General features: G+C 43.4%; 4 protein-coding genes across 9 annotated transcripts; 3 read left to right on the top strand and 1 right to left on the bottom strand.

Annotated features, from left to right (window-relative positions):
• Positions 1-909: 909 nt before the first annotated feature.
• Positions 910-5,319, bottom strand: trip13 (thyroid hormone receptor interactor 13). 2 transcript variants are annotated; one of them, XM_076153823.1, is made up of 14 exons: positions 5,266-5,319; positions 4,972-5,047; positions 4,344-4,503; positions 4,013-4,139; positions 3,749-3,804; positions 3,576-3,666; positions 3,396-3,468; positions 3,253-3,316; positions 2,934-3,020; positions 2,743-2,849; positions 2,453-2,606; positions 2,187-2,299; positions 2,004-2,073; positions 910-1,900 (listed from the first exon to the last, which is right to left on the bottom strand). In XM_076153823.1, the coding sequence occupies exons 2-14, from the start codon at positions 5,043-5,045 to the stop codon at positions 1,805-1,807; spliced, it is 1,272 nt and encodes a 423-aa protein (XP_076009938.1). In that variant the 5' UTR covers positions 5,046-5,047; positions 5,266-5,319; the 3' UTR covers positions 910-1,804. The 2 variants fall into 2 exon arrangements, with proteins under 2 accessions (XP_076009938.1, XP_076009939.1); XM_076153824.1 differs by having other exon boundaries at positions 5,261-5,318.
• Positions 5,320-5,360: 41 nt separating this feature from the next.
• brd9 (bromodomain containing 9) lies at positions 5,361-10,357 on the top strand. Of its 4 annotated transcripts, none has more exons than XM_076153914.1 (17): positions 5,361-5,505; positions 6,093-6,313; positions 6,402-6,530; positions 6,622-6,751; positions 6,878-6,935; positions 7,047-7,191; positions 7,306-7,416; positions 7,988-8,112; positions 8,217-8,349; positions 8,509-8,584; positions 8,690-8,785; positions 8,932-9,064; positions 9,172-9,283; positions 9,387-9,443; positions 9,540-9,645; positions 9,747-9,917; positions 10,055-10,357. In XM_076153914.1, exons 1-17 carry the CDS (start codon positions 5,457-5,459, stop codon positions 10,153-10,155), a joined length of 1,953 nt encoding a protein of 650 aa, XP_076010029.1. In that variant the 5' UTR covers positions 5,361-5,456; the 3' UTR covers positions 10,156-10,357. The 4 variants fall into 4 exon arrangements, with proteins under 4 accessions (XP_076010029.1, XP_076010028.1, XP_076010027.1 ...); XM_076153913.1 differs by having other exon boundaries at positions 7,985-8,112; XM_076153912.1 differs by having other exon boundaries at positions 6,622-6,715; positions 7,925-8,112; positions 10,055-10,356.
• Positions 10,358-11,067: 710 nt separating this feature from the next.
• Positions 11,068-14,542, top strand: zdhhc11 (zDHHC palmitoyltransferase 11). 2 transcript variants are annotated; one of them, XM_076153877.1, is made up of 11 exons: positions 11,068-11,344; positions 11,904-12,122; positions 12,501-12,679; positions 12,788-12,889; positions 12,992-13,116; positions 13,237-13,392; positions 13,491-13,609; positions 13,691-13,737; positions 13,815-13,875; positions 13,968-14,046; positions 14,158-14,542. In XM_076153877.1, the coding sequence occupies exons 1-11, from the start codon at positions 11,321-11,323 to the stop codon at positions 14,304-14,306; spliced, it is 1,260 nt and encodes a 419-aa protein (XP_076009992.1). In that variant the 5' UTR covers positions 11,068-11,320; the 3' UTR covers positions 14,307-14,542. The 2 variants fall into 2 exon arrangements, with proteins under 2 accessions (XP_076009992.1, XP_076009991.1); XM_076153876.1 differs by having other exon boundaries at positions 13,812-13,875.
• A 908-nt stretch (positions 14,543-15,450) lies between these two features.
• On the top strand, positions 15,451-26,521 carry tppp (tubulin polymerization promoting protein). Its single transcript, XM_076153797.1, has 5 exons — positions 15,451-15,576; positions 20,007-20,084; positions 20,579-20,914; positions 24,412-24,565; positions 24,659-26,521. Exons 2-5 carry the CDS (start codon positions 20,071-20,073, stop codon positions 24,866-24,868), a joined length of 714 nt encoding a protein of 237 aa, XP_076009912.1. The 5' UTR covers positions 15,451-15,576; positions 20,007-20,070; the 3' UTR covers positions 24,869-26,521.
• The last annotated feature ends 25 nt before the right edge of the window (positions 26,522-26,546 follow it).

Raw genomic sequence — 26,546 nt, 5'->3', positions numbered from 1 at the left:
TCTTGACAAATTATGGTAGTATGAGCTGGGATTAAAGGGATAACTCGCACAAACACAGAATCATTTTTCCCAAGCTAAATAAAGGCTTCATGGGAAGCGGAAGTCTACCGACTTTCCTGTAAAACCCAGGACTTTGTAACTTCACTTACTTGTGAATACTTTATTTGTTAATGCATTAATACTTATATTATTCTGTAACAATACAGTCTAGAAAGAGAACAAGGTGGCAAACATCACAAAGGTAGCTTCTAGTTTGGGGTCATGTGACAGGCGACACTGACCTGATTCAAGCACCTGAATCAAATTGTTGCTTTCCTTTTAACATTCAGGAACTGCCTGCAGCATCCACCTTTGAAGTGCAGGGAAAAAGCTGTTGGCCAACAACAAACAAAGGGCACATTGTCTGAACCCTGCAGCTGACATGCAAAGCAGCAGAGCATTCGCAGAATGCAAAACATGCTTATAAGAACAATGGACCCACTGATCCACCATGTAAACTCTGCATAGTTCATAAAAACTGCATCCTCCTACAACTGCAGGCTTGTGTGGTTTTTTAACAGACACACACACACCAATCACAGACCATGTTGACTCTCTGAAGATCTCATGATGCAGCAAGTTATCTGAGCTTTTCCAACATGGATCAGCTTGTTTCTTCAGAAGCCCAAACACAGATTTAGCATCTAAAGGCATCATCCAAATGATTCCATGTTGCTGCTGCATCACACCCAGGTGAAGATGTTTAATCACATCATAAATATTCTATCTGCTGTGCTCATGTTTATCCCTACATACAGTAAACAATGAAATCGAACTGTCTCTACGTGTGGACGTGTCTGACTGCATCTGTGCGCCACCCAGTGGTGGCCTGAGGGACTTTACAAAAAACTTTTCCATGACTCACAAAGATAAAGAATATAGTTTATTCCAATGTTATATACACAATAAAGAAGAGAAGTTAACAAAAAAAAACAAAAAACAAAAGTTAAAGTGGAACTGTTAGCATAAATACAGTGCTGACAATGAGAAATTACATTGTTTTTTTTGAAGGAATGGCACTTTTTAAAACAATTAATCTAACACATGAACAGCACTGACGCATTTACACAAGGGATACAATCAGATTCTTTGGTTTAAGGTGGACATGAGTTCAGACTTCAGATCCTGAGGTCGGCGACAAAGCGAACAGCTACTCAGACGAACCAAAAGCGAAGGAGAGCTGTGAACATTTAAAGCATCATGTCGCTCAAAAAGGTTTTACCGTCGACAGTTATTTCTGCTATTCATAATTCTGACTTTCCCTTCGTCACGTCACGGAAGCTGTTTCCTTTCTGTCTGACAAGCTTCCGACTGTCTGATCCACACACTGACTTCACTACTAAAGCAGAACACGCCACCTTACATCCAAACACCTGACCGATCCCTTTCACCTGGATATCATGAGAGAAGAAGCACTTACAAAGCTGCGTGTTACAAATCATCAAATATAAAAAAAAACACTTTGAACAGAGTAAACAGTTAATAGCGCTTAACAGAATTCAAGCATTGTGTGCCTCATCTTCAACCAGAGTGATTGTAGCACCGAAAAAAACAAAAAAACAGAACCTGAAGCACAGTTGTGACATGAAAGAGTTAGATGTGTTAGAAAAAACTTCAGTCGCTGCTGCAAAGTCCCAAATTCATCCACAAGGCTTTACGAAAAGAGGGGAAAGAGATGTGACGTTCCAGAAGTGCAAACCAGATGTTGGATGTGACCAAACAACAACAACAACCACCACAACACCACCGTCAGCCTGCGATGAGCTCAGACTCCATTCACCAGGTTCTCCTTCTCCTCCTTCTGTTTGTCCACCGCTCTGTCCATCCCGTCCAGAAACATCTCCAGGCTCACCGATGGTGTCTGCGGGCAAATGAAGACTTTAATAATAATACTAACACTAGTTGATTGAATAATAAAGTAAGGATTTGTTTCCATGAGGTGAGGAAAGTAATCAGACACTGACCTTTATAAACAGTGCGTGGGTGAGAAACGGTAACTTCCTCAGCGCTCGGCCACTCAAACCTTTGCTTTTTCTGGAAATGATTCAAATGAGTTAAAATCCCGGTTGCGCTTTCTTTTTTTTTAAACGTTAAGATGAGACTGTACATGCCGCCGGCCGCGTTGCATTATGGGAGCCGGCACTCACAGAGCAATGTTCATGAGGGTCAGACTGTGTTCGGACACCTCACTCGTGGCGAAGCCCATCGTCTCGAGCTCGAACAGCGTGAACAGCTGCTGGCGGGGGTAGATGATCTGACACTGGAGACGTCAGACGGCGGAAAAAAGGGTTCACACGTGTATATTTACCAAAGTTCACAAAAACAATACAGCTAATGTTGAGATTTATTTGTCATAATGAGACGGAGATGTTTTGAGGTCATGCGTGACGGTGTTGATGGATTGTTCCCTGACCTTCATCAGCTCCTCCAGGCAGGAGAGGTAGATGTTGTAGATGCCTCTCTCAGACGGCGGCCCGATGTACTGCTTGATGTCGGCTCGGTCCACAAACGCCAGGTCGATCTTCTCTGTCACGTTGGAGGTAGTTAGGATGACGACGTTGGAGTGTCTGAAGTACAAGTCCAAAAATAACACTTTTACAAACAATTGAGGAGAGAAAGCAAAGTGAAAGTTGGTTTCTAGGAAGTGAAAGAAGAAGTTTGAGAGTATATGCTGATGATCACAGAGAGAGGTGTGTTGTAAACCTTTTGATCTGGTCGAGCTGGGTGAGGACAGAGTTGACCACTCGGATGGCGTCTGAGGGTTCCGTTCCCGCCTGGCAGGCGTTCCTCGCAGCTGTCAGACTCTCCACCTATGTGCCACAAACGCAGACTCCATCACAGCCTGGCTTTGATAACAGCAGACAGAGAGATCAATAAAACAATCAGGCTGTTACCTCGTCGATCAGAACAAACACCAGAGCGTCCTTGTCATCTATAAGTTGCTGGATCTTCTGGAACATCTTTGTGACCAGCTTGCCGCTCTGTGAACAAAAAGGCGCCGTGAGAAAACCAGCTTCAACAGGCACAGGCACAGGCACACACACACACACACACACACACACACACACACACACACACACACACACACACACACACACACACACACACACACACACACACACACACACACACACACACACACACACACACACACACACACACACACACACACACACACACACACACACACACACACACACGGCCCAGGTGTACCTCAGAGAACCACTTGGAGAACAAGCTGTGGCTGTTGATTTCTACAAATTGTCCGTAGGAATACCTGCAGGGAGAGGAGCATGTGGTGGGGTGAAAGGAGCAGGTGGAGGTTGCGGGAGGTTCTCCTAAATGAGGGATCTTACCGACTCGACAGTCTGATTGACAGTTTCTGGGCAAGAGCTTTGCAGAGGGACGTCTTCCCCGTGCCTGGGGGTCCTGGATGTGGACACAAAGAATCAAATCACAATCATTAGCTGCTATTAAACAACCGTCCTCCTCTCTGACACATCCTGGCAACAACAGCATCAACACGGTTAGGTTACCATGAAGCAGCACAACGCGGTTCCATGAAATCAGGTTGCTGTCGACATTTTTGTCCGAGAAATAAATTGTTGTTGTGACGTAATCCAAGAGCTGAAGGGAAAGACAAACAAAGTGAAGCAGAAGTATCTCACTATTTTACTTTGAAGTGCAGTAGACATGGATATACTTTTACCTGGGTTTTGATTCCATTCTCATATACCAGACTCTCCCAAATGCCATTAAATTCAGCTGTAAGAGAGACAGGTCATGTTATGTTGGAGGCAAACTTTGTTCTTTGAAGTAGCAGATGATCAAGATAAAAATATTAATTGTTGAAGACGTCATGTAACACCATCAAACCTTTTCTTCCCATCACATTTTTGTACTTTTGAAATCAGGAATGCTTAAAATGAAGAGAGTTGGATTTTCCCACAATGCTTTGGTGTCCTCTTCTCACCTGCTGGTAGCAGCCAGTGATTGGCTGCCGAGAGCTCCTCGTCCTGCTCCAGACTGAGCGTGCTCGGCCCGTCGTCGTTCAGAGTGAAGATGTGCACCGACACGCAGCAGCTCTTCAAATCAACGGGCTGCATGCAGAAGACATGAAGGCCCATGAGAAGGAACATTAAAAATACATAAATCTGGGACAGAAAGTTTCATTCATCTAATATTTGTTTTCTATTCTTAAGTGTTAAATGCACGAAACACTTTGCTTTGTGTTTGAGGATCTTATTACTTCAAGAACACAATTATGACCAGGAGAACACGTACTTCCAAACGTAATAACTCACCTGTTTTAACATTTCCTCTATATCAACTACAGCCACATATTCCACGTGTTTACGAAGGAACTCTTCATCAAATTCCGTCCATTTGTAGTTCCTAAACACCATGCTGTGACGATTCAGCAGAGCCACAACGTGCGTCCTCACGTCAGTCTGCTTAGCTGTGCTGAAAGATCAACAAGAGGGGAAACTCATTCAAACATGCATGCAGGGAATTAAAAAATTGTTAAAATGATGATTTCCTTGCTAATTTGACAGTTATAGAGTTAGATTACCTACCGCAGTAAAAAAAAAAACAACCCTAGTAGTTACTTTAGATAGAATTGGAGCAACATGTTAACACACTTGTACTTCAATCAATATCAGAGACTCAGAGATCAAACTAGTCTTTTAGGCATTTAGATGTGTTTAAGAAGTGTTTAAATACACTTTTTTATTTTCCCAACGTCCAATTAAGCCGTAGCTCTTTATGTTGCTCTCTTGGTCACTTTAACACTTAAGTAAAGTGAGTCTGAATCACATTATATTCCAAACCTTCTTCCACATTTGTACTTCACTCTTTTATCTTAAACTTGTGCGGTTCGTTTGTTTTCGGTCATTTCCGTGTAAAGCTCTTAAAACCTGGTTCGCCGACCTGTCAGCTTTAACAAGGACCTCCACGTGGATGGCCTGCTTCTGTTTTTCAAACTGCATCTTGTCGCCCTCCATTCCTGCACAAACATATAAAAATCACAACACGAACATTCTGTACAGAGCCGCTAGCATGTAGCTAACTAACTAGCGTTCAGTTAGCGAGTTTGGCCAAGTCAGCTAGTATGACGACCGTAAACCGTTAAGTACACGCGTAAACGTGTATTTTTAACAGTTATGCCATCAAATGATTACTCACATGGACTAACATGTGGATATATTACATAAATTACCTTACGGCGAGCTGTCAGTGTGGCCGAACTCGGTTCAAATTCAGCGCGTAGTTCAGGTAAACCGGAAAAACAGTGTATTGACGCAGTATCACTTCCGCTTGTTAGCTTCCTCCCAGCCTAGCTCAATAAGCGTAGCGCTAACGAGTACCCAGATCCCCGAATAAACACAAACCGTTTTGTATCGAAATAGGAAGCAATGGGAAAGAAACATAAGAAGCACAAACCGGAATGGAGGACGGTTGATGGTACGTGGATGCATCGCGACAATTGGGTTGTTTCCAAACGAGCTTTTGTTCCAATATGATTCGCGTTAGCTTAGCTAGGCGGTGCTAATGCCTTAGACCTGCCCTTTATTGTGAAATTTAATCAAACGCCTGCTCAGTTACAATCCGCGATATTTGATCTAATCGACTGCTGTGTTCCGTTGAAATATCGTGATTTTAAAAATTAAATAGACAAATAAAGCCAGTTTTATTTACTTAACCAGGTTCCCGTTAGATGCTATATGTTTATGTTTCACTACCCAGCTTCATTACATTGTTGTGATTTATTATCTATGTTGACGTTATTGTTTTCCCCTGAAACTCGATTAAGGGAACAAAACGACCACCTGTATTATTGACTGTAATATAGAAATTGTTATCTAATAAATTAACTCAATTTATGTTGACTCTATATGTCTGTATATGTCAGATCAGTTACATTTTTGTAACTGTAAGTGTGTGTAAGTGTCCCTGCTGCGTTTAAATGCCCCCAGATTTCCGTCAGTGAGGGCAGAAATGTCTCCATAGATTATTTCCTATGCTGACTTGTTTACTTGGTGTGGTTGCAGACTATGAGGACAAGGCTCTGGAAAAGCCCCTGAAGCTTGTGCTCAAAGTTGGGGGAAGCGAGGTGACGGAACTCTCGGGTTCGGGTCATGACTCCAGCTACTACGATGACAGATCGGACCACGAGCGAGAACGCCACAAAGAGAAAAAGAAGAAGAAGAAGAAAAAGTCTGAGAAGGATAAAGATAAATATGTGGATGATGACGAGAGAAGACGGAGGAAGGTTAGTTCAAAGGTGATTGGTTCCTCGTTGGATTATTGTAAAGTCCAGGTCCTGTGGTATAAATGTGGATTGTTGTTTCATCTGACAGGAAGAAAAGAGAAAGAAGAGAGAGCGAGAGCAGAATGAATCAGAGGCAGCAGCTGCGACTGCTTCCAGCGGCGGTGGAGTAGCGGTCGAGCCTTTCACTTTGCCAAAAAGCATATGCATCGCAGTCGAGGTGAGCAAACTTTACTTCCGCCAGAAAAAAAACAAAATGAATGACGACCATCTCAATAAGACCACTCACATTACTGACTGTATCCCCGCAGCCGGAAGAGAAGAAGAAGAAGAAGGAGAGGTTTGAGATAGAGCCCGAAGTGGAGGAGTTTCACCCGGATGTACAGGTGGAAATCGAGCATCAAGGTGACAGGCCGGTCCGTGCGTGCAGGACACAGCAAGGCAAGAAGGCCTGTCTGCTGTCACAGGATCAGATCCTTCATACAATCACACGTTTTGTTTTCTGTCAACATGTGCAGAAGTCAGTGCGGTAATAACCTTTGTGGCTTTTACGTCTGTCCAACGCAGATAACGAGTGCACTCCTCGTCAGCAACTACTGGAGCACTTCTTGCGCCAGTTGCAGAGGTGAGGAGCCTTGACTTGGATACGATGTAACGGCTGTATACTTTGTGATTGGACGCTGGTGTTGCTCTGAATCGTTGTATCACATCGCTGTTGCGCTGCTCGTCTTCGCAGGAAAGACCCCCATGGGTTCTTCTCGTTCCCAGTGACGGATGCCATCGCTCCCGGTTACTCCATGATCATCAAACATCCCATGGACTTCAGCACCATGAAAGACAAGATTAGAGACAACGAGTACAACACGGTTACAGAATTCAAGGTGAGGATTCTTTTTTCCGCACATTTTGTATGATGATGATTTATGTGAGAGTGTGATGAAAGCAGTGTGTGTAAACCAGATCTCATGTCTGTTTGGATCCTTCTTTCCTTCTAGGCTGACTTTAAACTAATGTGTGATAATGCAATGGTGTACAACCGGCCAGAGACTGTTTACTACAAGGCTGCCAAGAAGCTGCTCCATACGGGATTCAAGATGATGAGCAAGGTAGGAAGGGCAGATTGGGATGTAATGATGCGTTTGCTGTCACTGTCATATCCTGTGCATTTGCAAGGAACTGTTTGAATGGATGAGCAGAATGTATCGCATGTTGCAGCTGCGATGACGTCAACTAGACTCAAAATCCTTGAGCTGCTCTGTCAATGGTGAATAATGGAACATGTGCAAGGTTACTGTGACATCCTCTCATCCCCATTGAACACAGAACGAAAGCTGGATCTCATCAGGCTGAATTTGAATACACAAGGTTGTTAATGTAAACATCACTCTCCAAAAGGCCTCAAGTCTTATTATTCTCATTTGACTGCATTGTTTATCTATCCATGATTGATCAATATCATTATATTTTACGATGTTATTTCCCCTCGCGATACAAAATCGTTACGTTGTATTCAACTTTATACTCCGCCTCTCTTATCCCTTGTAAGATAACGGCCCATTATGCAGATGGAGTTCAACTCTTTTGTTCCTCCTCCCTCTCCGCTCTGTTCTGCAGGAGCGGCTGTTGGCTCTGAAGCGCAGCATGTCTTTCATGCAGGATATGGATTTCTCCCAGCAGGCAGCCATTTTGGGAGATGAAGACCTCACAGCTGATTTACCCCCTCCCGAAATTATCCCTATCCCCGTGGAATCGGCCAAGAAGTCCAGAAAACAACCAGTCAAAGACATGAAGGAAGTCATTAGGTATTTCAAACATTTGCAACATTATACGTGTTTTCTTTTTTTAAATATGTACTTAAAGGATGGTGTAGTGCTTTCTGTGGTAACATTGCTGTTTCTGATGGCAGTTACCTGTATGAGCCAGAGGGAAACGCCTGCAGCCTGACAGACAGCACAGCAGAGGAACATGTTCTGGCTCTGGTCGAACATGCGGCGGATGAATCGCGCGATCGCATCAACCGATACATGCCCAACTCTAAGGTTTCCCTTTGACTTTAGCCGCATTATTATCAAGTCGAGGTCATTTCCACCTAAACGTATATCACTTCACCTGGTGGAACAATTGATTCTGTGGGTTTTGCTACTTTTCAGTGTCACTTGCAGTGACAGTTTGTTATCTCTGTCCCTTGTTTGATTTAGATGGGCTACTTGCGCAAAGAGACGGACAGTTCTTTGCTGTACACTGTCGTAAATCAGCTTGACCCTGACGCAGAAGGTGAGGTGTCTAAAACTCTTTGTGTATTCAAATGTTCTTGTGTCTCACCGGAGTAACTGTAGTCGATCTGATATCCTGTTCTGATATTCCTACTGTTTTTTGCAGAAGAAGAGACCCATAAAGTTGACCTGAGTTCGCTGTCAAATAAACTTCTGCCCGGATTGACAACCTTGGGTTTCAAAGATGACAGAAGACACAAGGGTATGTCAGGAAAAATGGACTTTACAGGAAATGATTTAGGGTTCTTAATCGTCCCAGATCCACACACAAACACAAACACACAACATCAGGCGGAAGTAATTGTTGAGAGCTTGTAATGGATGTTCCCTTGTTGTTGCTCCGTGCAGTGACGTTCCTGAGCAGCGCCTACAACATTCAGAGCCTTCAGAAGAACTCCATCTTTCCAGACCTGCTGCCCGATGAGATGGACATGCTGTACTCGGCCTATGGAGACGACACAGGGGTGCAATGCGCCCTCAGGTAGAGAACTTTCCTGTCGCGGATTAAATGGTTTGAGCTCTTAATAGTTTTGCGAATGTAAACGTTCTAGTCTCACTCTTGCCATTTGCTTTTGTTCTCCCCCCAAGTATACAGGAGTTTGTCAAGGGCTGTGGAAGCGTCACAAAGTGCTGGGTTGATGGGCTTCTGGATAAGATGACCGCAGGCGATCACACCAAATCTGTCAATCAGATCCGACAGGTATAGGATTTATACTTATTTTAACTCTTACTCTAATGACATGATTGACACATATTGCCTATCATATTGTGTATGTGTGGATGATGCTTATCGTGCATTTCAGAAGAGAAACATGATGCCGAAACCGGATGAAACCAAGACCAACATTTGTGACCTGCAGGTATGTAACAGCTGCTTGGAAGCGGCGCTGCATTGAAGTCATTGCGGTAAATAACACAGCCGAGTCCATATTCATTCATTATCCGATCAATTTCAGATGCCAGATGGAACTGGCCTGGGTGAGGGTGGTTCAGTGCTGGACTTCATGTCGATGAAGAGCTATCCTGACATGTCCTTGGAGCTGTCTATGCTCAATTCATTAGGTGAACTACAACTCTGCACCATGTATTTTGCTCAAACCGTGAGCGTTCATGCATTAATCTGTGTTCACATTCGCTTCACCTCACTGCTTCGTCTTCATCAGATAAAACGGTGAAGAAGGAACCAGGGCACGAGGAAGGTCAACAGCCCTTTGACGAGGCAGACAAACTCCTGCAGGAGTTCCAGGAGGCCCAGGTGGAGAGGGTCGGCTCCAGGCCCTCGTCCAACCTTTCCTCGCTCTCCAACGCCTCTGAGAGGGACCAGCACCACCTCGGTATGTGGGATGAGGTCCCGTACTGCACGTTTATCAGTGATTTTGCTCCAATCTGCGTTGTTCCAGTCATACATACGCCTAATTAACCCTGACTTGTTGTGTTATGTGGTCACATCTATGTCTTCTCTCCTCCACAGGGAGTCCATCTCACCTGGGCGGCGGTGACCAAACTGAAATGGTTCACGATCCCTACGAGTTCCTACAGTCACCAGAGCCCGAGGCCACAGGCAACAGCTGACCACACACACACTGCCAATTTGTTATCCTGGTGTGAACAGCAGTGGGACCTGCATTTTAAACACTGTGGGGGCACGAGGAGCCTCTGACATGTGCTGGAGACTGATTGTGATTGTACAGACTGTTTGTACTTTGATTTTATGATTTTGTATGACGTGCAAACGTGAAAAATAAATGCTTGCACCTGTGTTTTATAAAAGTTTGTGGTTCAATAAGCAATCGATAGGCTTTCAACTTACATTAGCACCATCAGATATGGCAGAGAGAGAGAGAGAACACACATCTAAATGGATTAGTTGTATAGTTTCAGTATTAATTAAGGAGTGTTTGCTTACTTGAGTGGTCCTGCAGGTGAATGGTTATACAGGTTTTGATCCCCTGAAGTCACAACAAAGAAAATGACTCATCTAGACTAAATGAACGCATGAACTAACTGGAAACTTCTTCCACAGGCTGAACTTGAAAGGTTGTCAAGTCAATTCGCATTGCCTTCACACTTGATCAACATCTGTCCATGGATGTTGTTTACAGGCGTGAGGAAAAGCAGGAGAGGAAATGTAAAATTGAAATTGCAAAACACTCCCCACCTTTGTACGTTATATGTTGTTTTCATCACATATAACCTATTAAGCTTTAAATTAAGCTTATTTGTCCGTTGCTGGTTTTGTACCGTTTCTGAGGAGACAAAGAAGTGCAATTAACGAATATATGGAGCTGAACAATTACAGTTACAATGAACCTCTAATGTGTCTTTGGTAACGTCACATTTCCTTTATGTATCTTATAATCTCGAGTACATTACATAACTAGTTTGACGTCTTTCGTGATGCTGAATGCGCATTTTTATTCAGGAACACAAAGCTGTTTTGTGGAGCCCGGCGGCGCATGCGCAGCAACGCTGTTTCCATAGCGCCGCCGAGAGCCGCTGAGTTGGTTCTTCAACTTGTGTCTCCGTCCCTCGGTGACATGGACCAACACACGCTTGTATCCAATCCATCGGTGTTTTCTGGACAGTGGTTTCTAACGTGTTGCGTGTTTTCCGAGCGGTTTTCCATTTTCTGCTTCGTTTGTTAACGTCTCCTATTGAAACACCTGCGCGGCTGTCAAACTACTTATGAGCAATCAAGCGGAGGAAATCTGCGTCCATATCTGAGACGCGTCAGTCGATGTACCGTATTTTACCAGCGACAGTAAGTAACTTGAATGGATTCAAATGCTGGACAAACTTGTTGATCTTTTGAGTCTGCCGTTTGTTGTGAAATAGAAATTAGACCACCGGCTTGGTTTGAGTTAACTCACAAAATAAAAGATCAAATTGAAAAAACGATTTTCTTATTTTACTCCAATAATCTGAATCGAAGTTATGAGTTATTCTTAAGTAGAATCGTGGCGGCACCAAAGCCAAACTAAGAGCATAAAGGAGATGTGGGTTGAATCACATGCAGGGCTCATGTGAGTGAACAATCCATGGAGATCAATTCAATTCACTGCTTTATGTATAAATCATTTAATTTTGTAGTGAATCGATGCTCGCCCATGGTTTTGTGACACCTGACCTCCACAGGTTTACCAGCTGTCAGCAGTTCTGCCTCCACTGCTTCATTTTCCTAACTCATTTCCCCTGCAAATGTGGTCACACTCTGCTGCACACTCCAATGTTGTACTATGTAATATTGCACGGCTGGGTGGAGGGAGAGAGAAGTTGCTTTTCTTCACTGTGTGTCTCTCTCCTCCCTTTGTGTTGTGCAGATGAGCTGCTTCAGTAAGAGGCTGAGGCGCACCGCCCCCATGCGAGGCAGCAGCAGGAATGAGCTGGTGCCCTCCAAGCCTCCCAGGATAAACGGCTGGTCCTGGCCTCCTCAAGCCTTCCAAGTAGTCGCCTGGATTGTGTTCGCCTACTTCGGCGTAGTCATCTTTGGGATCTATATTCCTCTAATACCTCTGCCGTGGAACCATGTGGCCTATGGTGTATCCTTCACACAGCTGAAACCGCGCTGGCTGAATTATAAGCAGACATGTGCAGCAATAGCTCTTTGACATTTGAATATAGCACAAACATGAGCCTCTGTTTGGATTACTAAACAAGACAAGGATTTGGTTGTGTGGGTTGTATGTATAGGCTCCAGTCAAACCAGACTTGACTCTTTGTCTCTGCCCCCCTGGTCTCAATTAATCCAAATAGACAGTATCACTGGCATCTTTGACAAGCTGAATGCCCGCTGATGTCAGCTCTAGTTTATACAGTAAATGTGACGGAGGTGGCTGGGCTTCATTTGGCCTTCAGAACAGTTTGTTCCGACTTGATTCGTCACAGAAAATCTATTCCTTGACTCGTGCTGGGTACAGCTGACGGGCGTATTGTTTGCTGTACACTTAGTCACCCATATCGCTGCAGTGAGTATAGATCCAGCAGACGACAACGTGAGAGCCAAACACAACTATTCCAGTCCAATGCCGCGGTTCGACCGGAAGGAGCAGCCCCATGTTATTCAAAACCTACACTGTTACCTGTGTGACGTCAAAGTGTATGTATCAAAGCAAAAGGCCTGTTTTTTTCAAATTTAAGTGGCCGCTGTAATGAAAAAGGTGATGTTTAATATTAATGGTGTTTATTTGAAACTCCTATTATTTAGAGGGCCCAAGGTAAAACACTGTGGAGTTTGCAACAAGTGTGTGGCAGACTTTGATCACCACTGCAAATGGCTGAACAACTGTGTAGGTGGCAGGAACTATTGGTAAGAGGAGTTTAGTTCCGTCTGCTTGTGACTCTATGTGTGATGCCCGTATGCACTGTGATATCCTATATGGACTAATATCACTATATGTGTTGCGTTCAGGTGCTTCTTTGTGGCGCTCTCCTCCGCTACACTTGGTGTCGCCGTGATCATTGCAGTCACATTGTTCATATTCATTCAACACTACCTGGATCCTAACAGGCTGCGCACTGCCCCACAGTTTGACGGTGAGTCCTTGTTTTGTCTAACTGAATCTAAAACGCAATGCAGCTTTGGCTAATACAACAAAATGTGTCATTTGAATGCTCTGAATGATGTTTATATCATTTTCTACTTTGATTCTGTAGGTGTGCAGCGAAATGGGACCTGGCTGATGTTTTTACCACTTGCACCCGTTCAGACCACTTCAGCCGGTCTCCTTATTTTAGCTTTTATAACAGTCATGTTGAGCTTCATCTGCATGCTGCTTCTCGGTCATCTGCTGGGTTTCCACGTTTACCTGTGTGAGTCTCAGCCCGTCCACACAGCCTCTGACCTTCACCTCCTTGCCTCACTGATCCTCACCTTTTCCCTTTTTGGGTTTCTTCTCTTGGCTGGACAGTTTCTCAAGGCATCGGCACATACGACCATGTCAAGTTGCAGCGCCACAGAGAGGATAGAAACAGAGACGCAGGAGCAGCGTTTCCCAATGATGCCAAAAACAAGAACAAGGACATAGAGGTGAGACATGATTTCTGTTTGTCTTCATGTCATTTGCTTGTTCATTCTGCCATGTTTGTGAAGATTTGCCTTCCTTTGCAGAACCAAGAGAAAACAGTTGACTGTGAGACATTATCCCAAAGTACAAGGTAACGGTAATCCTTGTTATATTTGAAAGATATTATTGTGTAGAAGGGTAATAAATGCATTGGCCTTCCTGCAGCAGCTGCAAGTTTGATGGTAAAGGACCTCTCAGCAGTCAACTTTCAGAGAGCATCTGCACAGAGGTAAGTGGGCCGACTTACTTACTTGTGTTGTAAAACGCGCCTACATGTTGCATCAGATTAATAAGGTGCCATTAAATGTGCTTTTTTTCTAGTTGGACAACTTTAACACAACATCAGAAAGGGTGAATGGTTTCCATTATGGCACCGGATATGCCACGGAGCACACATTAGGTAAATCTGTGACCCCACTCCTCACATATGACTTCAATTTGCTAAAGGATCTGTACATATTAATACATTGACATTTTCCTTTTGAATTTACTGTCTACTCTGGGAAAGTAGAAAGGTCTCCGAGCATCAACAAAAACAGGAAGCACCGAGCTGATGAAGAGTGTCGAAGCGACATTCGGAAGTCTGTGGACAGTATTCCTAGAGTTCAGGACCCTCTGGGCAGCTCGGTTATGATCCCAGATGAAACTGAGGAGGAGTAACTGCAGTCAGTTGTGCATCAGCTCATGCAGCTCTCAGGAAATATTTATGGAAGTTCCTTTAAAAAACTGAGCCTTTTTACTTGGATTTTCCTCTAACAGACGTTGCATTTGACAGCATGTTTGCAGAGAGGCATCATATTTTATTTATTTTTGTATATGTCTTTTTTATTACTTTTTATTGAGTCGGTGATTAGAAACCGTATTTCCTCGCTCTTGTAATACATGTTTCAGTTCAATTTTAGAGTAAAGCAAGGAAAATCCCAACATTTGCTACTTTGGTGTTGCCTTCTTTTGTGTGACCTATGTGACCACACGGTGGCGCTGTAGAACGGCTGGTCAGGCGGCGATCACACTCAATTTCATCAGGTTTAAACGCCTCTATTAAAACCCTTTTTAAGTAGCATTTTTCTCATAGGCATTTCTATATTTTTACCATTTGACATTTTACCATATTTTTGACATTCTGAGAAGCTGCTGCTGCATCACTTACACCAGTCAGACCCCAGTGGGCTCAGGGTTGCATAATGTCCACCCATGTTCTGCTGTTACCACTGGTTGTGTAACATATTAGTGCACTGGATATTAGAAAAGTCCGGTTCAGAGGGCAGTCTAGTCCTTTAGATATGCAATAATAATAATCATGATGATAATCTTTAAGATAAAAGAGCCACACTCAGGACTCTATGCTTTGACTGCACCTAGACACTTGTTATTGTCTCATGACGGCTTTTATTGGGATAATGATGTGAAATATAAGTCATCTGAGGAATATGGAGGACATCGACCAATACACCCAAGAAAGAGACAGATTAGGTTTCTAGGATTAATGCTGGTAGTTCATTCGAGGGAGGAGGAGAAATAATGTGAAAAACAATCACTATTCTCCTGAGCGTTAATTTCTATTGTTATATTGCCGTTAATCATTTCCTGTCATTGGATCGTGCTCTTATAGTAGCTTGACGATGGCTGTCAGTTAATAAAGCTGTAATCATTAACGCAGAGACCCATAAATCTCCGCCGTGTAGTAAACAGCATTAAACGCGTTCGTAAACACGCTGTGAGCTCCTGCTGCTTGTTTACTGCTGCGCGCGGCAGCTCCGTCCTCCTCTCAGCCAATCAGCGGGCTCGTTTCGCTTCAGCATCTCGGCGGATCTGGACCGGGACCTGGCAGACCGAGCTCGGCCAGCGGACGGATCGCGTCTCCAAGGCTCCAGAGAGTGAAACGATGCTTTGGTGAAGTTGACAAGGAGGCGGAGGATTACGTCACCAGGTGATCACGTCTTAATTTCTTATTAATTGATGAAAACGTTGAAGCATCTGATCAGTGTTTGTTCAGCGTGGATTGCCGGATTCCACATGTTTGAACTGAGATTTTGAAATATGCATGACAGCAACTGTTCACCTGCTGCAGGATTTTCTCTGTTTTTGTTATCGTATTTCATATCTGAAATCTTCCCGCTTTATTTTGCGTTGTACGTCATGGCACTTGAACGCATCGCCATCAGTTCCTGCATCGCACCATCAGAAGTGTTTACATTCCCTCGCTGTGCATTGGCAGACATATAGGACCGTTTGACAATAACAAACTGATCATATGGGCTCAGTTTGATTGTGGCATTTGCCAGTTTATGTAACACGCCTTTCACAACAAACACACCGACACACACATAGCTTTACATAGTAACCGCACCATTTACAGATAAAATCAAACGGCTTTTCTCACTGTGGTTTCCTGCTAAACGCGGGCTTAACAATAACAAAGAGGAGTGTGCCTTTATTGGCTAGAAAAGGTGATTGGCAATACATTTGGCCAGTGACTGCAGCCTTCGTGCCACACTGTGAGATTACATGTAGGTAGTTATATAATTTTGGGTGGAAAGAAAACTGCTTTGTGCAGTTATTTATGAACCTAATGATGTAATCTGATTCCTGTTATCAAGGATCTAAAATATATGTTTGAATTAATTAGGTATATTTGAAAAAGATGCATGAATGACGCACCAAATACGCTGTTTAGGGACAGAAAGATGAATGGATGTGATTACATCATACCACTTCACACCCCAACCAACCATAACCCACTCGATGAATAACAACAAATGCCTAACGTGAAGCAAATCTTGCCATAGATCCTGATTTGAGTGTTTAGAATTGAGCAATATCAATGCATTGTGATGGGATGTGAGCAGTGCTATTTAAAGACACATCAGCTCAAAAGAAGGTAATATGTTTATTCACAACACATGCTTATGAGCTGCTCTCCCCACAGGCTGAATTAGGGATGCATGAGGAGAAGACAGTCATGGCCAGGTTGTCCCAGATTTCTCTGTAGTTGGTTGTGATGCGCTGGGTTCTGTCATAAACAATCAAGCCCTGTGTGTAGATAAGCCTTTATATATATATGTGTGTATGTGTGTGTGTGTGTGTGTGTGTGTGTGTGTGTGTGCTGTTTCAAGTTCTTCTGGTTAAATTGAAATGTACTCCAAAAGCATTTCTATACAAAGTCAGGTATTGTGTCACTCTTACATCATGGAAGATAAAACGTCATTAATTATGACACATCACTTTAGACTTTGGCTCTAAAGAAATCTATGACTGTTCTTTTCTTAAGAGTGAATTTGCAGCTTTCCCAACCTGAGCTATGTCAGGGACACTTCTATCATCGTTGGCTATCATATTCAGAATCATGGGGTTGCGTCAGGTCTCTGCTCTTCCTTTGCGCTGCCTTATGCCTCTGTTTGGTTTAATGTCCTTGCCAACATTAACTACCTTAGCTTGTTTCAAACAGATTTTTCTACAGCATGATTCATGCAAAGAATTGGTCTTTGACTAGTTGGTGGCGGTTAGGAGAGTTGAGGGACGTCAGGGCTGACAGAGGCAAGTGTGGTGACCTCAGACCTGGGGTGCAGCATGTTGAGGTCAGGCCTTCTCTATCTGCCTCTGTGTGCTAGATCATAGTGGAAGGTGTGGTCAGCAGTGGTAGAGAGGTTGGGTCTTGCAGAGTCATGTGGGATGTTGGTGAAATAATAACGCTGAGTTGATTCATTGTAAAGATCGCTTGTTCTCGGCTGGCCTCGGCCTCGGTCACCTTTACACACAGCCTGTCACATTCATTAGTAAATGTAGCCAGCTGGCAAACACAATACTGTGTTACATGGAGGTCAGTTATGAGCAGACAGGGTGTGTGTATAAGGGGGGGGGGGGGTTCAGTGTAGAGATGCTCCCTGTTTTATTACGATTGACTGATAGTGTAACATTCCAGAGCAGTTGCCTGGAAAGAACGGTGATCTAGATAGAAAGCAGATGGGATCTCTGAGTGCCTGGTCACCATGATGGCATGATGGAGGAGTAGACCACAGCATAACACACTTCTCATCTCCACTCACTCTCTTATTTGTGACATCATTTTGTGTGTTTAACACCATCAGCCAGTCTAACAGTTAAGCACAGAATTTAGATTTTGGAATTCCAGCCTGCATAATGTCTACTGGCTGATCTTGTCTCTGTAGAATGAATAGAATGTTCCAGGCGTGACTCCATATTGGTGCTATGAATAGACGCAGTTCAAAATGGGTCAATTTACAGTTAAAGCACTCATCTGTGCTGTGTATGACCAGAAGGCAAGTGTATGTAAGCATGCTGTCATCCAGTCACAGATTTGTCTCTTGAGATGTGCCCTTAACCAAATGGTTCCTTCTCCTGTGTGTGTGTGTGTGTGTGTGCGTGTGTGTGCGTGATATGATGGGGCCTACAGAACGAACAAGGCAAAACTGTTGAAAAATAACGAAGATTGCATTTGTATAATTATTTTATAGTTAATCAAAGACGATCTCAGCCAAAACCATAGCAACCAGGATACAGTGACTTGAATTAGACCAATATACGTTGTTAAATCATACAATCCTCCAGCCATCCAGGATGTAAATGAGCTTAGATGCATAATATATCAAATACTATAAATATCTATCAACACTCAGTCTATTGTTATCCCATAGATCATCATATCTGAATTAATGCCACTATTTCTTTGGCTGGCTTTCTGAGCCTGATCTCCTCGGTCTGAGGAGGCTCGTTGTACTGAGGACTTAGGCACTTGAAAATACTGACTATACATTGGAGGAGAGTGAAAAGATTCCTTTGTTCCGTATTGATTTAGCACAAAGGAAAACACACACACACACAAGTTCTCTGTTGAAGGGATGAGGATAGTCGCTGAAAATGAAGTCAATAAAGCTGGAGTGAGTGTTGACATGAGACCAAACCGCTGTATGTTTAATCATGAGGCAAACTGTTTTGATGATTGGTAACTATGGCACCAAGGACATTAACATCAAGCCTATTTGTGTTACCTATAAGTCCAGGCTGAACAAAAAAATAAACCATTAGTCTTCAACAACCATAGTCTCACTCTGTTTCGCTTGTCTTGGCCCAAGTCCTGGATGACACATGACCGCAAACAACGTCCCCCTGGGCTCAATAGTGGCACTCTGCGATGTCCCGTCCCCCCCAGCCGTGGGTGTGTGTGTGTTTGTGTGTGTGTGTGTGTGTGTGTGAAGACATGGGCATGGGTCTCAGACAGAGAGGGCACTTGCACTGGACAATGGGTTCCCAGTGTCCATAGCTCTGAAAGCCATTATTCATAGAGATTAATAATAACTATTGACTTGGCAATTATAGTGGCGTTTGACAGAGACAACCTTGTAACGTTTGTCCTCATTTAAGAGTTGATTGTGCTCAGCAAGGGCACATTTGTTGCAGTTGGACGCGTTCTTGGAAACAAAGCCTGTTGCTTTTACACGGTGCCACTGGGTGTGAGGGAAGGAGTTTATTGGCAGTGGGAAAGAAAAGGGACTTGAAAGTTTGCAAATGGGTGCAGACGCTTTAGTCCACTGGACACAACATCTGCCCACAGTTTCCATAGCGCACAAAAAAAACAAACACTGGTAAATTCTTTTAGAGACTTTGCTGGGATATACTTTGCCATGGCGACAAGTTCTTTAAGGATGCTGACTTAACTATGGGAACAGCTGAAAGGTGAGCAGAGATTCGTCGTGTAGATCAGTGTGACGTTATCTGAGTATAAACAGTAGAAAAGGCTTAAACTGTCAAATGTACGGATATATTTTTATCTGTTTTGAATGAGTTTACTGCGGCTTCCTCTATGTGTATTGACCAAAGTAAGAGTTAAGTGAGAGGAGAGTGTCAAGGGGGAGATTCCGCTGGTGTGTACATGTAGAATCAAATGAGGAAGATGATGTGCTTGGAGAGGAATCCCTGTCCTCAGAGTGAATGAAATCATCCACAGTCAGAGAGAGTAGAGGAATCGCTGCTCACAAACAAACCATTAAGAGGAGAGCCAGAGCGTCCGGCCTGTAAAGACAACTCTGTCTTGCACAAGAGCAAACATTAAGTAACGTAGAGCTACAGAGGTAAGATGATTGGGAGCTTGTTTCATTTCATTTACATTACGACACTTTTGATTGGTGCTGACTGGAGAGATCCCTGATTATCAACCATGAATGTGTAAAAACGTGCTTTTGCTATTGGGAGTTTGAGAGTGAATGAGTGAATGAGATCTGAGGGTTTGTTAGACCATTGGAGAGCAACACCGCATTATCTGTTTCAGTTACCTTCTTCACTTACAGTTTGCACGCTCACACCTTCTGACCGTATTCTCCTTCATTCTCGTCTTTTCCACAGCACAAAGAGAAAACGAAGGTCAGCTAATCCAAGCACTGAGGGAGAAACAAATTCCCGCAGCAGCATGACAGAGCAGAAGTAAGTTTTCAGCAGGGATCCATACAATCTGTACATGAGCATTCACTTATCATTGTGTCTTTAGTCAAATCTCTGTCGGCTGTCTTGGCTCTTGATTAGTTTGGTCTTGAATTCCATGCAGATCTGTGAATAAACCTCACCTCTGTGTCAGAACATGAGTCATTCTTAGCTCACCCGTATCACAGGACAGCCACAAAAGAAGGACAGCAAGACAAATCAGCAAACTGTGTCTTTGACCTCGAGGCAAAGAAGCAGTGTTTCCTATTTGCAGAGGAGTTTGACTGTTTCTCCACAACGAGTTAGATCAGATGTATCCCCTGATCCCCGATTTTGTTTCTCTATGTATGAATAGATTTGACTGAAAATCTGGATAAATACTTTCCAGATCATGTCTTCAAATCTGTTCTTTATACCTCTGATGTCAACACAGTGGCTCACATATGATAAAAATCATATCTTGGATGGTTAAATGGAGTCTGTGTCATCCCCCTCAGAGACAACATGGACGACTTTAAGGTTCAGACAGCCAAACATTCCAACATCAGCACAGCCCAGTTGCGGCCGCAGAATGATCATTCCAGAGACCGGATGTCCAAAAGGCTTTCGTCTGAGTCTAACGGCACCAGCGAAGGGGGCGTGGGCTCGTCCACGCCGGTGGAGGTGACGGCTTTGGAGGAGTCATTTCGGCGCTTTGCCATCCACGGTGACACGCGTGCTACAGGCAAGGAGCTGCATGGCAAGAACTGGTCCAAACTCTGTAAGGACTGCGGTGTGATTGACAGCAAGAACATCACGCTCACCGACGTGGACATCGTCTTCAGCAAAGTCAAGTAAGACAGACATCCACCTTACTGTGCAGTGACTAAAGGCTGTGTGTGGCAAAGGTGCATGTGCAGGCCTGTCTTTGTCATGATTGATGATATTTGATTGATGTCCAAAGAATCAAAATGACTCAAACACATATTTCAGAGGTGTTGATTTTCTTGTTACCAGGGAGTGTTTGCTGGGTGTAATTTTCTAACATTAATATCCAGCGTGGCTCCTCCTGTTTCACCCCGGGCCAGATGGACTCATACTGTACTGTCTGTTTATGGTAACGTGGAGTGTAATTATAAGCTGTGACCTCAATATTATTTCACCCTGGGAAGACAACGTGCACACAGCTGTGCTGGATTGTGCAGCGCGTACTGATACATATATGAAAGACAAGCGCAGTCAGTCCGGCCCTCACAGCTGATTGACAGTTTAGGTCACGATTCCCCTTTTGAAATTTTTTTTCCCCAAATCAGATTCCATCAGTAGGGGGCGCTACTGAGACATGCCGTTTTTCATAGAGCAAAGTAGTTTCAGTCAACCTGGCGTGAGAAGGGAGGGCAGAGCTTCCACATGTTTGGTATTGTGTCGTTTCTATACACGGCTGCTTGAGAAATCTTCATTTTAATGTCGTGAATGAAGATTATTCTGCTAGACAGCACCGGTACAGCTGGAGGCCATGACAGCATCTCAGCGGGGGGATCTTACACTGAGTTAAGGGATTTTCCATCTTCTGTTGTTACTGTTGTTCAATCTCAGTCATTGTGTGCAGTGTTTTCCTTTGAAGTTAAGCTCCCAAAAATGTTTCCACAAAAAGCGGCCTGACTTCAGTTACAGACTATCTAGTGCCCACATACAATCAAAGCAGGAGCGATACACTTTATGTCATTCTAATTCATTGTGTACCATAGAAACAGGCACAGATTATGTTCACTGAAAATGAATCCATGTCTTTCCATGTTGTACAGAATGATTTATAGCCAGTACATTCAACACTTCAGCATGTCATGATTGATTCAAAATAATGCGACAAAGCAACAGTCAAGTTTTCTTTGTTATATAATCTAAGATGCCATAACTCAGTGGGCTTCACAGACCCACATGACAGCGCCTCTTGACCCATCCCCCACTTAAATAACCCTCCGCAAATATGTAGGTGTGCAATATGTGGAGACGCTGACAAACACCTTTAAATAGGATTTGGCAGTTGGATTGCAGAATAAAGCATTGACGCTGGACTGTGCAGAATGTTTCCTTTCACTCTCTCATGATAGTCACTGTTATACAAACAACCAAACATATATTTCTTTCATTTGTAATGTTAAACAATGCATGTATCCACCATTTTCTCAGCAAGATAAGACAGAAACTAGAGGAGTTCCTGCAAACCATTTAGTGCTGCTGGGAATTGTTTATGGGTTCCTCCGGTGAATACAAAGCTTGTTCTGTTTTTAGCGATAGTTAGAAATGCACAAGAACTATGTACATGAATACTTGCACATTCTTTCTGGTGTTGCACCTGCTGTCTATGTGAGAGACGTGATGTTGCCGCTGCTCTGATCTGAGCCTTTGCAGGTTCTAATCAGGGTCCTGCAAACTCAAACACAATGCATTTGGATGCAGCCTCTGCACCGTTGGCATTTTACAGTAGAGCCAAACCCTAACAAAACGTGTGGTGTGTGTACACTTCAGAGCCAGAGAGGAAAGCTGTGGGGGAGGGGCTCTCTTCTCTTCCAAGCTGTTTCTGACTCCAGGCCTGGCTGAGCTGGGGGAAGCTGCCATGCCGGAGATGCAGATCTTTCCTTTTAATCACCGTCAAAGCTCTTAGCTTGCACACGAAGAATGGAACAGTTTAATGAGCACTGTCTCATCATGATATGGCTGAATGAACCTGTATTTTCTGTATGGGATGTATGAAGCTGTGCTGTGCTGTCTGTCTGTCTGCCTACAGCCAAATGACTCCAACATAAACTTTGAATGAGGTAGAATTCTGGCATGCACTAATTAATTACGTGCATGGTCTTGTGGTGGTGTTACTTGCCAGGCCTTCCTCATCATTGAACCGGCTCGCAGACAGTACAGGAGCAGATACAGTCAGAGAATGGTGCATTGCATTCATATGGACTAGAAATGTACTGCAAACGTTCCAACACTGCTAATGAAAAGCAAATCAGCACAGGATGTGGAGTTCTGCTTGCCGTTTGCCCTCCTTTTTAAACTCATCAGAATGCGCCGATGCTGATTTGCTGTTTATTTAGACACATAGTTTTCATGCTCGGACAGAAATGACAAGTGGAAGTCCAGTTTCCCTTCTGACATTAGACAGCATGGAACAGACGCAGAGGAATGGAGCTCTCAAACGCTCAACGCTGACGGATCGCCCAAACAAAACCACTCACTGCAGGAGTCAAATTAATAATAAACCCAAACATTCCTGTTTACTGTCGCTTGTTGCTATGACAGCAAGTTGTCCAGGGAGACCGTGGGCTTTATGGACTGTTGTTTTGGTGATTTATCGCCACAGCAATGAATGTTTGTGTTTGTGTTACCATGCACTTTTAACATGGAAGTGAAACGGCAAATGGCCAGTTAAACAACTGTAGCACTCTCAGATGGAGAATGATTAATGATGCTGAACTGGCTTGTGACTATGCTGTGGTATGGTGCTGTCAATGGTTACAGTTCAACGTTAAATAATGGCCTAAATACAGTGGTTCCCAAGTCCAGGTCCCAGGATCCAGGGTGATGCCGGTTTGTATGTTCTACCAGGTTCAACAGGACTAAATCCTGATCAGCTCTGGATCCTGTATGCTGTGCAACAAAGACAGAGTGTGGCGTGACTGTATGGTCTGAAGAGACAGACATGTAAAGCCTACGGCCTCATGTGCAAGTGTGTGAAGTTGCTCAGTTGACTGGGCATACTGAGATACACATGCACACACACTCACTGTTTATCTCAGAAGCATAACACCTCTAAGCTGTGTCTGTAGAATTGAGATGTTGACGTTATCACATGTGTGTATATGGTATTCTCTTTATAAAGGCAACTCCAACGATTTTATTGTTCAAATTCAGGTTATTGATCTTGGGTAGCACTGTTAAGCATGAAAACAACTGGAAAAAGCTTTTGTAGCTGTAGAATCTGACCTCTATGACATCAATTCTCCCTTGTGTTGTCATAGAGGTCACAAACGCCTTTATACAGATGTTTGCACGTCCTGACCTGAGCAGCCAATGTTTAGTAAACTGGATTTGATTTGGAAAAGTGCTGGAATGCCTCTAAAGCCTTTATATGATGGATTACTTCCTGTTGGTAAAACCTCCCCAGACCTTCAGTGAATGCAACACGCCCAATTTTTCCATTTTAACCACCAACATTAACAAACTCTTGCAATGGCGTAGAGATTTGAAGGAAGAATCCCAGCGTCCTTCCTTTGGTTACATGTGTGGGATTAACATGCGTTTACTGACAAAGTTTAGCCCATCTTAAACTTCTTCTCTTCTCGCATTTCAGGAAGAAATCCAGTCGTACCATCACATTTGACGAGTTCAAGGTTGCACTTGGTGAGCTGGCCAGGAAGAAATATAAAGAGAAGACGGGAGAGGAGGCAGAGGGAGAGGTCTTCAAGCTGATCGAGGGGAAGTCGCCGGTCATCGCAGGAGTCACGGTAAGACCTGAACGCTGGTGACGTCATGAGATGATGCATTGTGTCCATCAACAATAAGGCTAAACCGACTGTGTAATGCAAACCTCCTCACAGAGAGCCGTGGCGTCTCCGACAGTGAGCCGCCTTACAGACACCACCAAGTTTACAGGATCGCACAAGGAGCGCTTTGACAACTCGGGCCGTGGGAAGGGCAAGGCCGGACGAGTGGACCTGGTTGACACCTCGGGATACGTCGCAGGATACAAACATCGCGGGTCATACGAGAAGAAAATCACCAAACCCTCCGTCGCCAAACCCATGTGAGGGCAAAGATGAGGAAATAAACATTTGGTCGACTACCAGAATCGTTTTCTATTTAAAAAAAAAGAAGTACTCAGTGAAAGCACAAAAGAATAGGAGCTCGTCTACTTTCCCTCCCATGTGTTTTGTGTATGAGAGAGATGTTTTTTTGTGTGAGAACTGGAAAACTGTTTACATCTATTTTTACAAAGTCATGGCCAGCTGGTACATTCCTGCCTGATAGTTACTGCCAAACATCCAAGAGAACAAATGAGAGAAAAAGGGGTTTGAATCCTGAAGCTTTGCTGTTATGAGAGGGCCTCAGAATATCTACTGAGCACAATGAACAACACGCCAAGAGAAACAGGAAGAGTTGAGTCTTATACGATATTCGGTGTTTGTTTTCTTTTGATTGACACATTTTGTTTACATGTATTGGAAGCATTCTTCAGTTTGTGAAATCCCTTATAAAGGCTTTTGTGGCTGTGGCGAGTGCAGAAAATCTGACCTCTGTGACATCACACGGGTTTCACTGCTCCTGACTTTGCGCAGCACAGGTTTATTGTTTTACAGCCATATAAGCCTTAATACAAATGTTTTCACACACTAAACACAGCTCCCCATTCAGTATACTGACTTTGATGTGTATCATTGGTGGAATCCCCCTTTAACAGTTTGCCTTCAACTCAAACCAATTTGTTTTAAAATTGTTTGCAACGATACAGTTCATTAAAATTAATGACCACTATCATGATATCTTCTTTTTCTAAATACACGCAACTTTGATAAGGAATATGTAACCCCACAGCTTGTTGTTCCAGTATCTAACTGTGCACAGATTATTTTGCCAACATGCATTTTGCAAGACCATTAAATTGTTAAATTGATTTTAAGGTGAAAGATTAAGATTGTATTTTCACGTTTGACTTATATTTCCTCGTCTGATTGATATAGTTCTAATATATTTGTGGTAAGATTGTGTATATTCTAAAAGGCTGTAGCCACATGGCTTAATTTATGACACTGGCTTCATGTTTTTCCTTCTGTATTTTGTGCATGTTATGTATACTGCAGTTGATTCAGAAGCATATAGATGACAGTAGGGATTTGTCATATCGTATTTGAACTGCTGTGAGGACAGACTACTGGACAGATTTACTTCTTTTCTTGCTAAGAAACTACATACTGCCTCTGTGTATCACCTAGTACATGATCAAAGTCAGAGAACCTCCAATACTCTTATCCTGTCTGTTGATGAAGCATTAGAGCGCCTTGTTGTGTTGTGTTGTCATCCAAGGCATGAATTCACCTGAGCAGAAGCAGGTGTTACTGCTCCATGAGGGAAAATTGCCAGTAAGGTGTACAAGTTTGTTTGAGTATTATTTTACCAGCATAGTGACAGTGGTTGTTTCACACTCATCATATGAAGCCTCGGCTGATGAAGAATCACGTATCAAGTGGAAATCCTGCAGCTATTGTTTCTGTTGGCTGGTGTAGCTCAAGTGTGATCTGTTTTGTGTTGCTTAATGCCAAATACTGTGCACCTTTAATGTGGAGGAACGACATCGTCTTACTTTTTCAAATAACCTTGACATTGTGCCCTGGTGCATGCAGCGTGTTTTTATTCTTGTTCTTTAGACTTTTAATGCGTGTTAGTGATATGTAGTGCATTATTGAAAATAAATAAATCAATAAAAAAAAA

This window comes from Genypterus blacodes, unplaced genomic scaffold (genome assembly GCF_046128005.1).
Source record: "Genypterus blacodes isolate CSIRO-AG114 ecotype Tasmania unplaced genomic scaffold, CSIRO-AGI_Gbla_v1 ptg000059l_1, whole genome shotgun sequence".
In the NCBI taxonomy this organism is placed as follows: domain Eukaryota; kingdom Metazoa; phylum Chordata; class Actinopteri; order Ophidiiformes; family Ophidiidae; genus Genypterus; species Genypterus blacodes.
The sequence above is the reverse complement of the archived record's forward strand: the minus strand, read 5'-3'. Positions and strand labels throughout refer to the sequence as shown.